At 24.6% G+C, this 18,537-nt stretch overlaps 1 protein-coding gene across 1 annotated transcript; it reads left to right on the top strand.

Moving 5' to 3' along the window:
• Window positions 1–5,033: 5,033 nt before the first annotated feature.
• On the top strand, window positions 5,034–9,727 carry LOC111307874 (protein PHR1-LIKE 3-like). Its single transcript, XM_022906175.2, has 6 exons — window positions 5,034–5,462; window positions 7,554–7,630; window positions 7,901–7,955; window positions 8,550–8,628; window positions 8,712–8,781; window positions 9,024–9,727. The coding sequence occupies exons 1-6, from the start codon at window positions 5,273–5,275 to the stop codon at window positions 9,450–9,452; spliced, it is 900 nt and encodes a 299-aa protein (XP_022761910.1). The 5' UTR covers window positions 5,034–5,272; the 3' UTR covers window positions 9,453–9,727.
• The last annotated feature ends 8,810 nt before the right edge of the window (window positions 9,728–18,537 follow it).

The raw sequence follows: 18,537 nt of genomic DNA, 5'->3' as shown, positions 1-18,537 counted from the left end.
CAAACTGATAAGGGAGTTTGATATACCCTTTAGGGAAATATTTTTATTAATTTTTGTTGCTGTTGTTGTCTTTTTATTATTATTATTATTTACATAATTTCCAATATATTCAATGAAAGTTCAACTTTTTATCTATCTATCTATCTTTCAGCTTAGTCTGTTTTGTTTATTTTCTTTGAAATAAATTGGACTTTCAGCTTAACCTCAAGTATTTCATTCATAGGTCACTTTTAACTTGATAAGTTATTCATTCAGGTCAGTTGTATAATTAGATCAAACAAGTCTTACAAGACTTCAAGTTTGAGAATTGATTTGTAAATTATAGTTCAGGTATTCATAAATTAGTTCAAACACCTTAACTTTATTGATAATAAATTCTTAAGTTATTATCATTTATGTCTTTGGAATAGGATTTTCGTTCAAATATTGCAATTAATAAATACCAATTTGGACTATTTTTTTGACAATATAAGGTTTTTCCTAGTTCAGTCCCAACTTCCCACCTAGGTTATCTTTACCTGAGGCTTTAACTTTTTTATGTACCAAGTCCTCTTGTGTATCTCTTTATGTTAGATTTTTCTATTATAATTGATCGAAACTTCTATAATAAACAACTATTTTTGTTAAGGCTGCATCTCTCTGTTTCTTTGGTCAGGTTTAGGTTGTCACGCAGAGCTTATTCATTTCCTTTGTTACCATTTAGTTCCACTTGGAAGCTCGACAAGTTGATCTCTATATGGACCACAACTTTAGTTCCAAATGTTATATTAAAATGGATCTTTCCTATATCCCAGAAAGTTCTTTAACCTATGCTCCCTTAGCAACCACTTCTTTAAAGCTTCTAGAATAGTTTTATTGGCCACTTTGTCTTGTCTGTTAGACTGAAGATAAGCTACCTAGGTAAACCTTATATTAATGCTAAGATTAAAATACAATTCCTTTAACTTTGGGTTGTCAAGTTGTTTCTCATTGTCTGTTATCAATTACCAAGGTAATCTAAACTAATAGATGATATTTTTCCATACAAAATTTTTAATTTAGGTTTCTATAGTGATAGCTAATGCTTCGACTTCTAACCCTTTGGTGAAATAGTCTACTACCATTGGCAAGAGCTTTATCAGCCCCAGAGCTAGGGTGAATGGTCAGAGAATTCCCATACCTAATGCACAAAAAATGTTAGTATCGAGCCTAACAATGAGGGTAAAAACCTAAAATCATGAGAGATCAAAAATTAATCAAAGACAAAGTTAATGTTCAAAAGAGAAAGAAATAAAAAAATCTAGAAAGAGAGAGTATGAATTGATTATCTATACCTAAGATTAGAGGAGTATTTATACCTTAAAGGAAAAGTTTTTGGATCTAGGTGACTCAAGCTTTGGGGGCTGAGTTTAAGGTTGACCTAACTTAACAAGGCAAAATGAGGTCTAATAGGTGAATGTCAAATCAGTATGTTCACATACTATCAAGTGGGATGTCAAGTTAGCCAAGCTAACTTGGACTCCAAAAAATAAGGTTAGTCTACCATGTCAACTCAAACTTAATGACTGAAATGACATTGATTTGATGATGAGTCACTTTCTTATTGAAAAACCCGTTATGCCTTCTTAAACCATAAAATACACCTAACATTAAAGTTTTTTTATTTTAATAAAAGTTTGTCACATTTCCAAGTGAAAGAAAAGCTTAATCTCATAAAAATAGGATTTGTAAAAAAAAAATCAAAACTAATAAAAGTGTAGATCAAACTTATAAATGGTTAAAATAGATAATTAAAATGCAAATTTTTATAAAGAGAGTTGGGTATAACAAAATTAATGCTCCTGTAAAGTTGGATTCATGTCTTTTTTTAGGATCAATTACATCATGAGATGCATTTAGATAGCATCTTGATTCTTATAGTATAGGTGAAGCCATTATCCTCTAGTTGGAGACTAGAGGGGGTAGAGCCCAATGAGCTAATTTTCCTATTTAAGGCCTTTGACTATTTTTAGTGTAAAAATTATCGTCAATTATCTTTAGTCAGATAGTTGATAGTCTATTTTTCAAACATAATAGTCGACTGCCTTTTGTTGAGTAGTCGATCGCCATGCCTAATTTTACTGTCATTGTTGAATTTGCAACTTAAACACATATCTCCACAATTGATTTTAATTTGATTGTTACAACACTTAATCTTATCGCCAAATAACTAAGTTTGTTGCACCGTTATTTTCCATCTTATCATCAATCTAACTAATCCTTAAATACTTAAATTAATCTAAAAAATTGATTACGTATTACACTATTTTAAAATCTAATACAACTTCGCGTCAAAATACTATAATATAATTAAGACTTGAAATAATTCAATTTTAAAATGACTCCAATGTCAAAATGATACAATCTCAAGTCTTAATAAGCTCTATAACTTATATTTATAATCTATAACTATAGATTAAAATTATCTTTTAAGAAAGCATCTGGTTTAGGGGGAAAGTAAGATTTCTCTTAAAAATCTTACTTTTCATAATATGATTCCTATGTTTGGTTCCATAATGTGATTCCTTGAGATCTTTTTAAATTCTAACAGTGTGAAGTAGAGGGAAAATAATCTTGAATCATAAACCTTCATCTCCCTAAAGTTTTCTAAGATTTAAGATGAAATTCAAAATTTATCTCACTTTTACCTTGGATAAATGGTTTTTACAATCTATTTGACCTTTCAATATAAAAAAAATTGCATGATAAACCAAAACCCAAACTAACATGCATATGGCATTCTAAGTCTTATCATTTGACACTTGGCAATGACTATGTTTAAATTTTATTTTTTAAAAAATATAAAATTAATTCAATTTTTATTTGTATTGAAATTTTATTCATTAAGATTAAATTTGTATTTAGTTCGTACAATTGATTTGAATTTGTTTAACAAAAATATAATAATTGTTAACATATATGTATTTTTTAAATAATATTAAATTATTTAAAATTAAAAACAATAATATTAAATTATTTAGAATTAAAATTATTTTAAATATTAATTTTATTGAGATTTGAAAGATAAATATTAATTTTATTGAGATTTGAAAGATAAACTAACTTTTGAAATTTTAAAATTTCAACAAAAATCTTCGTTTTAAGATTAGAAACGTAATGGATGTTGAAACTTTATTTTTAAAATTCTAAAATTTTAACAAATACCTCGTTTTTAAGATAAAAAATGTAGTGAATGTTGACATTTTATTTTTAAATTTTGAACTTTTAACAAAGACAGTGAAATTTTATTAAAAATCACATTTTTAAGATAAGAAACACAGTGAACATTGAAACTTTATTTTTGAAATTATGAAATTTTAATAAAAATCACGTTTTTAAAATAAGAAATATAATGGATATTGAAATTTTATTTTAAAAATTATGAAATTTTAACAAAAATCACGTTTTAAAGACAAAAACGTAGTAGATGTTGCTACTCATAATAACATTAAAAGAAAAAGTAAAACACCTTTACTTAATATTATTACGTATAAAATCTAAAATATATTTACTTAATATTATTACTTAAAAAATTTGTTATGACTTCTTAAAACCCTTAGAAGAGGGTTTATCACCTTCTTCCTACCCCTACATCGACCTTACCTCAAAGAACAATCCGCACATTTTCTCTACTAGAGACAATTAATGTCAAAATAACAATTAAAAATGTATTCTTTTTTGAAAGTATGAAAACAAATTTCAAAATTTTTTAATTTTAACAAAAACAACATGTTATTTATATGTAACATATTATAAATATCACGTGTCATTAAAGATAATATAATAAAATATTTTATTAGATAATTTTACATTCCTCTAAATCAAGTATAAAATTCTTATATTTTTTAGATTAACAAAATTTAGGAATCACATATTTTCTTTTATATTTTTTAACTAATTATCAGAAAGAGTGAAATTCAAATTGCTTCTTGAAAGCAATTATTTTTCTTTATGAAATCTAAGAATCCACAAACAAAATACTTTCTATAAGATAATGTGATGACAAGTGGTAGGGCATGTGATTGCCATGTGTCTTTTTCAAAATTTTTTAAAACAAGCTTTTTTCATAAAAATCTATCAAAGGTTAGTATGTTCTTGTGGCAAATTCTTTGCTTTTTTCAAAAAAAAATTTCAAAAAGAAATTTTTACGTTTTATTTGCTTAATTATAATTATAATTATAACAAAAATAGAAAGTAAAAACAAGGTAAATAGTGGGAAGAACAAGTGCTATTGATAATTACAAAACCCTTTAATTTGTTTATAAAACAAAAGTCAAACCAAGCATCTACATAATAAAAAAATCCCTAAAAATATATCTAACTCATCAATGCAAAATCAATCTTGAAAATCCTAGGACTAACCAACATGTTAAATTTTAATCATGTCGTAAAAAATGTAACTAAAACAATAATCAATTCATCTACATAAAAATCAAATAAAGAACTTACAAAAAATAACAAAAAATTCTTTAAAAAAAAGAGCAAATCTAAAATTTAAATATTTATTAAAAATAATATCTCTTAAAAACAAAAAATTAAATTAAAAACCTAAAAACATTAGATTGATATTTTTAATAGATTCAAAAGCAAAAAAAAAAAAAAAAAAATACAATCAATCAACAAAAACAATCATATAAAAACTCTAGTAATCTTTTTTTTCTTTAAATCTAAAATAATCTAAAAACAGAAAAAGATAAAAATTTTAAAATCACTTTTTATAAAAATTAAAAAAAAATCCTTAAGCAAAGCAAGAGTAGCATTTTAGTGTTTATAAAAGCTTCAAGCAAAATATTTCAAGTTGTTAAATAAAAAAAAAAACCTAATAAAGCAAACTTAAAAATTTTAAAAACATAAAAAAAAAATAGGCCAACTAGACTACACGTGGCCCCCTTTAATCTTCCCATATCGGAAGAGAACAAAATAATAAAATATGTATTTTAAAATTCTTTTTTTATGAATTAAAAATTTTATTTATTTAGAATAAATAATAATAAATTGAATTAAACAAAGAAAGCAGAAAGAGACTTGAAAGTGAAAGACAAAGACACAACAACATATCGCTGTCTTAGCCTCTGCATCCCTCAAAATTCACTCACTTTGCTTCTATAATTCTCTCTCTGTTCCCATCATCTTCTTCCATCTTTACCTCCAAACTTTGGGGCTCCGAGCCCCGAACCGAAACCGGAGAGGGCGCAAGTCATATACTTCTGTTGATTTTCGCTCTGCATTTTCTCGGGAAGAAGTTTCAGAAGAAATGTACCCGCTTATCCGGTCGTTACCATTGGATGGGAGTGTGGGAGATTATCAAGGGTCGCTTGATGGGACCAACTTGCCTGGTGATGCTTGCTTGGTCCTAACAACGGATCCGAAGCCTCGACTCCGATGGACAGCCGAGCTTCATGAACGTTTCGTCGATGCTGTTACTCAACTTGGTGGCCCTGACAGTGAGTTTTTGTTTCTGGGTTGCCTTTGCTTTTGCTTTGAACTGTAAACATGGGATTTGTTCCCTTTTTGGTTTAAGCAATTTAGTTTATTTTATTCGATTGGACAAAAATGCGTTAGGTTAATGTTAATTCCGGTGTTTTTAATTTTTCTTACTGAAAGTTTTGAATTTTGGGTTAGTTTTAGTTTTCATTTCCTAAGCTTTTTGTTCTTGAAATGTGGTTGCCTCTTGCTTTATTATTATTATTTTTTATGTATAGAATAGTGATGGGATTTGGTCACTGGGTTCTTTGGGATTGATAGTTCTGTTTTGGTTTTTGGGTTGGTTTCTTTGTCTTAACCTTGCATTTGAGACTTAGCCTTTTTTTTTTCCTTTCTTTTTGCTAACATTCATTTTTTTTTTTTTTTTGGTTTCTTGAAATGTGGTCAATTTGTATTTTGGTATCTCTTGTTTTCAAGTAATCATGGATCACAGTCCGTAAATTTGTTTTGTTTTTTGAACTCAGGGTATTTCTGCCCTTTCTTGTTGAACTTATTGGTGTTATGATGTTTGATATAGTTGTTTTATAGGCTGAATTGAAGTGATTAAAAGAGCTTTCTTTGCCTTTTTTGGATGAAGAAGATATGTTGTTACCATTTTTTTCAATCTGAGCTTTGACTTAATTACCAGCCACAATTGTTTTTCATTGTAATCATTGGTGTGATTTAAAATCATGTTCTCTATTGGTACCATTAATATCATTCGGAAATGGATCATGACGTCTAGGAACTATACCTCATTGCTATTGGCTCTTTCTCTCTGGAACATTGCTGCCAATCCCATATTTTTGACTTCTTGTTTAAGATTTTACTGGAAGGGTCTTCTTGTTATATTTATGTACACAAAATATATTTGCATAAACATGTAGACATTGACTAGCACATTCATTGAACTTATTTTTTTTTTCTAGTACTACTTTCTGGTTATCTATTCAAATTTTGCATGCCCCATATATGTTTCTGGGGTACTTCTCTAGTGATAAATACAGCCAAAAGGACAAAACCTTGTTTTGAAGCCATTAAGTTCAATAATTTTGGTCAGCATACTTTTCTTGGAAGACAAACTAGAGCAACTGTGGTCTTTTGTCTGATTCCGGGAAGAATATTCTTGGTCTTAGTATTTTCTTCCTGTAAAAATTATGGCCAAAGGATTAAGATTTTAAGTCAGAGCCAGGGTTTGTGCAGAAAGTTATTTATATTGTTTAAACATAACTTGAAAGAAACAATTGTGCAAACATCATACCACAATGTTATTTCCTTCTTTCTGAAATATGCAATATTTCTTTTAAAATGTGATGCTCGAGTATACCACAGCTTTATCTCTTGGATGTGTCTCTTTAAATGAGTTTCTAGTTTGTTTCTTTTTGGTGTCTAAGGTGGATTTTTTTTAATATTATTGACCTAAGTAATCCATACGCTTTTAGTTGTAACACTGGTGCTTGTGGAGAATTAAAATCATATTGATGATGTGAGGTCACAAATGTTGGAAAAGAGTATGTAGTAGTTGCTTTTGTGAGTGATTTTGGGACAAGATGGCAACATATTTGTCTCAATGCAGTAAAATGAACATCATATAACAAATTAAGAAAATTATGAGTAATTTTGTGATGTTGAATTGGCAGCCACCTAAACCCTTAGGTCACTAATGTCTGTCGTAAACATTCTTTCTGACATCTTTTTGTTTGATTGAGGTTTACCAATACTGATGCAAAAATTTTATCAGCCTTGATGTGCTCTGAATCAGAAGTTGGGACATTATGTCCTGGTCCAAGCTTGGCTCATATTCAGCCAAATATGTAGATCATTTGTACCCCAACTTCGCTAATTATAATTGTGCCGTGGTTTAATATATTCCCTTATCCACACTTATCATACATGCTTTTTTGTTTGAAGCTCAGTGATTTTACCTGAAACATTAGCAGATTGACAACGACGTTATGAGAGTCAACATTCATGTACCCTTCTGTTATGTCTTATATTCTCTTGCATTTTGTTATTCTAAATTTATCAATCTTGATGTAACTTATTTGTTTTGTCTTGATATGCATTGCCAGAAGCAACCCCTAAGACTATTATGAGAGCCATGGGAGTAAAAGGCCTTACCCTCTATCACTTGAAATCACATCTTCAGGTTTGGTGTTACTGCCATCTCATCAATGATCATGATTTGAAGTCAATCCCTACTTTACATTGGTGCTGTCATGTCTTCAGTCCCTCTCTTTTCTATGTCAAATATGGATCTTGATTTGCAACATGATTTACCATAATTAGTAAGCTTAATGTGTGTTTTAAATATCTGCATGTGCTTGTGTTGGTAGGAGGGGGCTTTACCGGCTAAGCTAATTGAAATTCAAATAATTTGTTTTTTTTATTTCCTTTACTCAATGCCCCTTATTTGCAGAAATATCGGCTGGGGAAGCAATCTTGCAAGGAATCAACTGATAACTCTAAGGATGGTTCGCATCTTAGTCTCTTTAAATTAGTAATTACTTTAGAGTTTTTTGCATTCACTAATGAATATTTAACTTCTTCCTTCTACATTTTTAGTCTTGTACCTTTGATGTACTTATGAGTCATGACCAAGTATCGTGACTATTTGATTGTTTCAACTTTGCCAATAAGAGACCATTGAAGAAAGGTTTCTATCATGTTCACACTGTTTATTACATTACTACAAAGAGAAGCAACTACAATCTGGAATGCGTCAGCTTTGGGGTTTGAGAAATTTCCGAAGTTAGCTTTTAAAATTACTGTTATATAAATTTCACTTTTTGGTTGGTCTTGGAATTTGAACTGGAAGTTTTTTAAGACACGAGCTTTTGGGTTTCGATAAATTGCCAAATTTTTTAAAATTATTTTTATATGAATTTCATGTTTGTGTCAGTCTTGGCATTTAACCTCTTCTCATTGTTTTCCTTTCTACCATGTGTATGTATTATATATGGTCCTTGGTGGAGGTCCTGAGAACTATCTCTTGTCAACTGATAGATGCAAGATAATAGCTATCCATATTCTTAACTGATAATGAGATGTGTCATTTGGTGTTTCAGCTTCTTGTGTTGCAGAAAGTCAGGACACTGGTTCATCTACAACATCATCATCGAGAATGGTAGCGCAGGATTTGAATGAGTATGTTATTTCATCTCTTGTTTGACAATCTCATAAGTTTTCTTGTTCGTTGGATGAAATGCTGAATTTCATCTTCTAAACAGTGGTTTACAGGTTACTGAAGCTCTTCGAGTGCAGATGGAAGTTCAACGAAGACTACATGAACAGTTGGAGGTTGGTTCAATATCGCCTGGACTTTTGGTTATCATTGGCTTTATGTCAGTACTTGAACGGTTAATTATTGACATGTATACACTAGCCAATGATGTGAAGTTTTCAAACGCCACTTTCTGGTTTGAAAATTTCAGTGACCTCATGAGGGTGTTCTTTTTTCATGTGTATTTGATTACTGTTTGCTTTGCAAGATGTTTTTTCATGTGTGCTTTTATCGGCATACTAATGGTTTCACTTAACAGGTACAGCGTCGTCTTCAACTTCGGATTGAAGCACAAGGCAAATACCTACAGTCAATACTCGAGAAAGCCTGTAAAGCTCTGAATGATCAGGCTGCTGCTTCTGCTGGTCTTGAAGCTGCCAGAGAAGAGCTTTCTGAACTGGCTATCAAAGTTTCCAACGATTGTCAAGGGATGGTCCCTCTTGATAACATAAAATTGCCTTCCTGGACCGCAGCTCTAGAGAACAAAATTACTTCCAGTATTCCGGCCCGAATTGGTGATTGCTCCGTTGAAAGTTGCTTGACTTCTACTGGAAGCCCTGTTTCCCCAATGGGTGTTGGTTCTATTATGAAGAAGAGGCCAAGGCCCTTGTTTGGAAATGGAGACCCTTTGCCCTTGGATGGCAACATAAGGCAAGAAATAGAATGGGTGATGCCTAATATTAGTTGAGTAGCAGGACTTTTCCATCTTAGAAATGGTACCTTCTCCCTTTCCTTTATTTTTTCCTTTTGTTTACTCCTTGTCTAGTTAATCTAAATGTCTTTTATTTTATCATCTGTATCATCAGTGGTCTGTATATTCTAAAAGCAGATCCTTTTGAATATGGGGTTACCTCCAAAACTTGAGATTGCCTTCCCTTGCACAGTGTTATGAGACATCGTTTCGTTAGTTCACCTTTGAAGTTAATGCATGATCAAAAGATTCAAGACAAGAATTTATCCGAAGGACAATCAAAAGACCACTCCATCGGAGTGCTTCTGATTTTGTTTTTAATTTTAATCAATTGTTTCAATGAGAATTGGACTATATTTCCGCATCCTATTCAGTTTTCCATTTCATATGAATAGATCCATTCACTATAAAATAATTCATGAATTGCTGTTATACTTGAAGATTATTAGCCTGATATCTCTATATCAGAGTATTATGTGATGAGATCATTTTATGAGTCAAGAAAATAAACAGGAGTCTAAATCTTTATTCTGGGGAGGTTGGATGGAGTTATTATAGATTCCTAATGCAAAACTCCATTTTCGTGTTGAAAGCTTAAAATTTTGTGGTTTGAACCTGATCGGTCCCCCACTTCTCTAGCCACAAACCTTCCATGAGAGCAAGAGTACGACCTGCACGTGCATGAATGATAAAACAAACATCTTAGCCTTCGAAAATGCATGAGTTCCAACTAGGATCTTAGTTTAGCTTGTTAGTATATTTATCCTTAAAAGGTGGTATTCAAAAGATTCTGTAATTTAAAACATAACATTGATAACTATTGTTATATTCGAAAGGTGGTGTTCTATTGTTTCATTTGTCTGTGTAACTCTGTATTGCAGTTTCTCCTTTTAGATCATTTTTGTAACATTTTTTTCTAGTTAGATTCTTTCGGTTTGTAAAAATGGAGTTTCGGTCATGAAAATTTACACAATTTCATGAAAACCTGTAGCTTTAAGCTCTTCCTAAACTTTTATTTCATATGGATCTAGAAATTTTTGTAAATGGTTACTGCTTATTACCAATTTACCAGAATAGTGTAATCAAATTCTGGGGAATCAGAGATTTGGATTTACAAACAGAGAAACCAAGAAATTCAGGACAAGTTTATCCACTAAGTACTATAACCTTTTTTTGTTCTCTTCTTTCGTTCTTATCTAAACACTATGTTAAAAATAGAAATGGAGATATTTTAAATTAAGCACATTTTTTTTTATTAAAAGGCAAAGGATTTTTAAGTATCGTTCCATACATATTCTTTTAACTATTTAAGCATGTTTATTTATATCAATTTAATAAATTTATGAAAAATTATCATTTTATAATCTCTCAAACAAATTAAACTTAAATAATAAAAAAAAGAAACATAGTTTCTTTGTCATTTAAGCTAATCATCTTTTGATAAATAAGCACAGTTTAGTAATAGTACATTTATATATAAAATTTATTTTTAATATATTATTAGTATATAAATTTTATATAATTAATAAATTTAATAATATAATCTCTTTAATAAATAAATATTAATTATTTAAATAAACTAGTTTTCTTTAATGTGCGATGCACGTAATTGTTAACCAAAGTTTAATTCTAATATAATAAAATAATTTTAATACTTTTACAATAATAAAATTGAAACAACTATCATCATATTAAATTAAATTGAAAATATAAATTTAAGTTTTATATATATATAACAAAAATTTTAAATTAAAATTCTAATAAAAAATAAATATTTAATCTTTTTCTATTTTAACTTTTTTTAAAAGTTTTGTTTTAAGTCTTTTGGTATTAGGTCATCATCTTCATTCATTTTTTATACATTTTTTCTTTCTTTTTAAATTTTTTCAAAGAATTATTTTTTTTATTACAATCAAATCGGATTTTGTACTTCCCTTTCTTCTTTATTTTATACTTTTTCTTGAGTTTTTTCTTTTAACTTTTTGGGTAATGAATTTTTATTTTCAATTTTATAAATATTTAAAACAATCGATCATTGTTGAACTCATTTAAACTCTTGCTTTTCATCTATTTGTTATTGAAATTTTAAATTCTTTATTTTGATCTAAAACCATATTGTTATAAAGTTTTTGTTACTTGAAATAAAGTAAATATATAATTTTTTTTTCTTGATCACTTACTTTTGTTTTTGATATGTACTTATATATATAATATAAATAATTTTGTAGTTTCATTTTATAGTAAAAAAGGCATACTTACATGATTTTTACTAATTAAAAAATATTAATTTATAAATATATTCTAAAAAAAATTTAAAACAATCAAGAACTATTAATATCTCGATGTAATCATCAATGATGTTTATTTATATATTTATAAGGGATATTGACTAAAACTACTTTTAATATCAAATATTGATTTCTTAAAAAGTCACTAAATATGCAAAACTTACTAAAATATATTATAATAAGAATTTAAATAACACACTTTACTTTAAAGTATATCTTATCATAATCAAATAGTTTTTTTATGTTGTTATTTAAATATTGAAATACTTTTCTCAATTAACTTTGGTTTAATATTATTATTGTTTGTTAAATAATGAAATATAACAATTCTAAAATTAATAAGATATGACATGTTTTAGATAAATATCAAAAGATTTTATTATATTTTGAACGTAAACTATGTTTTAAATTTTAGACTTTAAAATTGCTAATGAATATATTTTTAATATTTGAACTCTTTTTTAATTAAAATGGAGTAATTTCTTTATTCGACAAACACTTTATTATATATCTAATATAAGTCATATAAAAATTAATCATTTAACTGATATTATTATAAAATTATAATTTATAGAATTTATATTATTATTAGATTATTAAATCATATATTTTAATTTAAAATAGTATATACTTGAGAAAATAACTTATAGGTAATTTTCTATAGTGTTGTCGAATAAGTCTAGACTCATTATTTCTTTCTTTCATTTTAAAAATATCTTTAAAGACAAGAATTTTTTGTATAATTGCTATTGGTGTTGTTAAGGCTACGACATAACATAGTAATTTATTTTTAGCAAAGATATAGCATTAATCTAGTTACTATTAATTTATTATCAAGTAGACAATCAATGATGTACAAATTTAGATAAAGTCATTCCAAATTTTTTATTCAAAAATTATTTTTTTTCAATAAAATTATGTTGTTATAGTAATTGGTACATGAATATTGTTTTAATTGTTTATATATGTGTACAATATCCACGAATATTTGTAATTTAAGACCTTAGTATTAAATGGCAATAAATATAATTTTTAAAATGAATCAAATATTGTTACACATATTAAAAAAATATAGCTCTATATCAATATTCAACCAAAACAAAAAAAAATTACTAAATTAGTAATGATCTACTACTATATATTATCGGTGATTTACTACTATGTTATATCACTAATTTACTATTAAAATATGAATACTTTATTATTATGTTATCAATATTTTATTACTAAGCTAAAATTGATTTATTATAAGTTATTATTAGTTTATTATTATCACTGATTTACAATTAAATTGTTACTAATTTATCATTAAGTTATTAATAAATTATGACTAAGTTAACACAGATTTATCATTATAACTAATTTATTATTAATTTTGACTTCATTGTTGCTAGTAATCAGAGTTTAATCCTTAAAAACTTCAAGTATAAAAAAAACTTATCATTATTAATAATTAAGTTATCATTTATTTATTACTATGTTATTAGTGATTTATTATTAAATTATAAATGATTTACTATTAAATTATGAAGGATTTAGTACTAAGTTATTAATAATTTATTATAAAGTTATAACTAATTTTTTATGAAGTTATCAATGATTTACTACAAAATTATCAATGATTAACTAATTTACAATTAAATTATCATTGATATACAACTAAATTATAAGTGATTTATTAATATGTTATTAGTGATTTACTATTAAATTCAATAATTTACTACTATATATTATGCATTTAATAATTACCATTGATCTATTACTAACATTTTAATAATTAGCTATTAACTTATTAATTATTTACTACTAAGTTAACAATTGAATTACTACTAAGTTTTTTTATGATTTACTACTAATTTATCAATAAATTACAATATATGAGATAATTTTCTTTTTATATAATAACATCATTGTTTCATTCAAATTTTAAATTTTTTTACTAAATTTTTTTAATGAATAGGTTTATGATGGGTTTATTCTAGTTCCTAATGATGAAAGTTCTAACTTTGCTTTTTCTAATAACCAGGGTTCAATCACTGGTAACTTCAAATATAAAAAAATATTATCACTAATTAACAAATAAGTTATCAATTACATATTATTATCTTATCACTGATTTTCTACTAAATTATCATTAGTTTATCACTAAGTTATAGATGATTTACTATTAAGTTATAAATGATTTACTACCAAGTTATTGATAATTTACTATTAAGTTATAGATAATTTATTATAAAGTTATTACTAATTTACTATGAAGTTATTTATGATTTATTATGAAGTTATTAATAATTAACTATGACATTATTTATTATTTACTATTAAATTATCAATAATTTGCTATATACAGTTATGCATTCTACTATATTATCATTGATTTATTACTGAGTTTTTGTCATTAACTACTAAGTTATCATTGATTTATTATTAAGTTATTTATGATTTACTGCTAAGTTTATAATTTAATTATTATTAAACTAAAATAAATTTACTTTTAAGTTATTAGTAACTTACTACTAACTTTTCATTGATTTACTATTAAATTATCAATAATTAACTATTAAGTTATCATTTATTTTTTTATTACATTATCATTGATTTACTACTATGCTATTATGTATTTATAATTATGTTATAATTGATTTATTATTAAGTTATTATGCATTTACTATTATATTATTATTGATATACTACTAAGATAACAATTATTTACTATTAAATTATTATTGATATGCTATTAAGTTATCATTAATTTATTATACTAAATTATTATTGATTAACTATTAATTTATCAGTAGTTATTATTAAGTTATATTGATTTACTTTTAATTTTTAATTATTAATTATTACTAAGTTCTAAATTATTTACTACTAAATTATCATTAATTTATTATTAAGTTATTTATGATTTATCGCTAAATTTATCAATTAATTACTACTCCCTCTATTTGTCGTAGTTGACCTTTTTTTGTTAAAATTTTTTAATTTTGACATCTATTATTTTAAATATTTAAATTAATTAAATTTTATAAAACATATATTTAGAAATCACTTCATTTAAAGTTTTTAAAATATGTTTTTTTTTCATATTTTTATCAATAATAAATATAAAATAATAAGTGATTAAAGTTAAAAAATTGACCAACAAAAATAAAAATGTGACAATTTTACTATGATAAAGGAAGTATTAAATTGAATCTTATTTACTATTAAATTATTATTAATTTATTACTAAGTTATTATTTATTTACTATCAAGTTATTACTTATTTTTATTAAATTATCCTTAATTTACTATAATATTTTTATGTATTTACAATTATGTATAAATGATTTACTATTAAGTTATTTGTTATTTACTATTATATTATTATGTATTTATTATTATGTTATCACCGGCATATAATTATCTTATCAATTATTTACTACTAAATTATAATTTATTGACTATTATGTTATTATTAATTTACTATTAAGTTATCCATAATTTAATATATTATTATCATTGATTAATATAAAGTTATTAATGGTTTTGTCTAAATTATCACTAATTTATAATAAAATTATCAATAATTGGCTATTATATTACTTTCTCCATCTTTATTTGTTGGTTTTACAGTGATTTTCATAGAGTTTAAGAAAAAAGTTTTAACTTTAATATATTTAATATTAAAATTAAATTTTTTTATAAAATTAAAGTTTTATGATTTTTAATGTTAAAAAAAAACATAAAAAATAATTTAAAATATAAAAAATTAAAAGTTTTAGATATTTGAAACAGAAAAGAGATATAATTTTGGGACATCCAAAAAAAATGGACAAAGAAAATAGGACAGAAGGAATATTATACATTTACTACTATGTTATAATTTATTTATCACTAAATCCTCTATAATTAATTTAATTATATAAAACATATTAATAGGTGTAATGTATTACAAATAATAAAATATTTATATGTAGAAAAACTATTTTAAATCTTTCAGCCTTATTGCTTATGTTAAGTAGAGCATGAACGACTTAACAAAGAAAAACTATTTTAATAAAAAAATAAATAAAAAGTAGACAATATTTTAATTTGCTAAAAAATATTAAAAAAAAATAAGTAGAGATAATTTAGTAAATTATCAAATTTTATATATAATATAGATATATATTAAACATCTTTTTAATTATAAAATCTTTCATTCAAAGTGGATTATAAAATCTAAAGTATGCACATGTTTGTTAGTATTCTAAATTTTTAGATAAAATTTAAATAACTATTTATAGTAAAGTCAACTAAATTTCAAATGGAGCACTTTTTACACATTAATTGAAAAAAAAAATTTAAAGTCATGTTATCATCCATAATCTAATATCTTTTTTTTTTTTTTATCATTTTCATATATATATTATGATACATTGACCAATTGAGTAATAAAAAGGTTAATTTAATAATCTTAAGATTTATATGAAATATTAATTGATTCATTTATCTTGTTTTTGTATATATATAATTTAATTTTATCAATTGAGTTAATTTTTTATCTTAATTGTAAGACTATATAAATTTCGCATCCTCATACTTTAACTTTTTTATTATGTGACTAATGGGTTCAATTATAAGTCTTCATTTCTTTATGAATCGAAGAATTAATTAGACAAGCATGATTGGTATATAGTGTATTATTAATAGGAATCTACCAAATTAAAAATTCGCTTTTAATATTGTTTGGAGTTCACATTTTTTTATGTATATATCATAGATGATATATGTATTTATGTATAATAAACACACTCATAAAAGTATAAATAATTATTAAATAGATACTTTTATGATCAAAATTCAAATCAATAATCATATACTTTAAAGTCATGTTTAAAATTATTAATAAGATATGATGATAATCATCCTATATCATATTTGATTTGTATCTAAGGAGAGGGATATGGATTATAAGGAGAATTAATATCTTCTTGGCATAGGATTATTCAATCTTCTTCAATTGGAGAGGATTATTTTTAATTCATGAGATTAAATTTATATGTTCAATTATACCTTTAAAAATTATATTAATAATGTAAATTATATAAATTTTGAAAAAAGAATAATTTTGACAAATAAATAAATTATTCTATAATAATCCTTGCATATATCAAACACAAAAATAGGATGACATTATTATATCGAATCTTATGCATAATATTATCTTATCCTATCTTTTCATAATTTTGTGTATCAAATATGACCTAAGTATATAAACAAATAAAATGAAATGAACTATAACATTATTCTTTCAAAGAATATAATAATTGGTTAAAGAACTAACAAAGCTTTGATCATTTAATGAAACACGCATAATTAATCAATATTTTTTATTATCAAAGCACATAAATATGTTAGAGTATTCTTAATTGAAAAAAATAAATTTATATTTTTCAAGAAAAAATAATAAAATATGGTAATATAATTTTTAAATTTCACAAATGAAGTTATCAGTGTGATATATACTCTTTAGGCTTTAGAGTATTTAAAAAAAATATTTAAAAAAAAATGAGTGATATATTAATTTCTTAACCTGCTTGTAAAGATAAAAAATCTCAACTAACAGTATATTAAATAATTTCTTTTCTTCAAGATTAATGTTTCTTAATAATATTGTTTTTGGTTTTATAAAAATATTTTAAGTACTAAATATTTGAAATTAAATATAAAAAAAATAAGAGTAGACCAAAACTAACTTGGTGTAGTATAGAATCAATCTATAGAAGATAAAATAAACGATAAATTTAGTAACAATTCAAGGGTACATGAGATTATGTTCATAAAATAAAGATTCATTTAGACATTGTAATATTAAGGTGTGATTGCATAGAATGGTTAGAAATATTATAATCAACTATTACAATCATTAAACATATAAAATGTATATTTATCATAAAAATAAAAAAAAAATCAAACATATAAACTTACCATAATACGTGTATTACTTTTTTTTAATAATTTTTTGATAATTTAATTTATATGAACTCTAATTTTAATTAATCTAAAATAAATAAAATAAAAAATATAAATATATTTAAGGACTCATTATATGCACCATTAAAGAAGATAAAGAGCAAATTAGATTGTATCTTGAATATAAAAAAATTATATGCTTCACTTAAGATAAAATTAAATGTTTTAGGGGCATACACATTATGATATAATTATTTAAATTAAAACAATTAGTAATTGAGAAAAAGAGAAAATATTTTATTTATATTTTATTCAATATCACAGACGTATATTATGTCACAGCCCATAGGATGAGAAATGTGTTTTATATAAATTTGATTGAATTATTATTTATGAAATTTAACAAAAAAAAATTCTAAAAATAAAGATGAGAGTATATTCAAGTTAATTTTGGATAACAGATCTACCATATCTCACAAATAAAATTTTAAGTTTAATTTTATTTATAAATTTTTAATTGATTTAAATTTAAATAACTAACGAATAAAAATCTATATATTTAATGATAAATAATCATTATTAAATAAATTAAATAATGTTAGAAATTGAAATATAAATTTGTTATTTTTTAAAATTTATAAGTTTATTTATGTTATTCATTTTTAATACTTTTCAATTTATATTTAAATAACTAACTAATAAAAACTATATATTTAATGATAAATAATCTTTAATAAATAAAAAAATTAAAAATTTAATGGTAAATTTATTATTCCTTAAAATTTATAAGAATATTTATGTCGTTTAATTTTAATAATTTTAGAGTTTATATTTTTATATATAAATAAAAATAA

This window comes from Durio zibethinus, chromosome 22 (assembly GCF_047325235.1).
Source record: "Durio zibethinus cultivar Kanyao isolate XHJ-2024 chromosome 22, ASM4732523v1, whole genome shotgun sequence".
In the NCBI taxonomy this organism is placed as follows: Eukaryota; Viridiplantae; Streptophyta; class Magnoliopsida; order Malvales; family Malvaceae; genus Durio; species Durio zibethinus.
Note: the sequence above shows the minus strand (reverse complement) of the source record. Positions and strands in the feature narration are given on the sequence as shown.

Excerpts from the sequence above, each read along its gene's own strand:
- LOC111307874 (XM_022906175.2), top strand. The coding sequence starts at position 5,273 with ATGTACCCGCTTATCCGGTCGTTACCATTGGATGGGAGTGTGGGAGAT. Across the intron at positions 7,956-8,549 it reads AACTGATAACTCTAAGGATG|CTTCTTGTGTTGCAGAAAGT; the intron begins GTTCGCATCTTA and ends TTGGTGTTTCAG. Across the intron at positions 8,629-8,711 it reads GTAGCGCAGGATTTGAATGA|TGGTTTACAGGTTACTGAAG; the intron begins GTATGTTATTTC and ends TCTTCTAAACAG.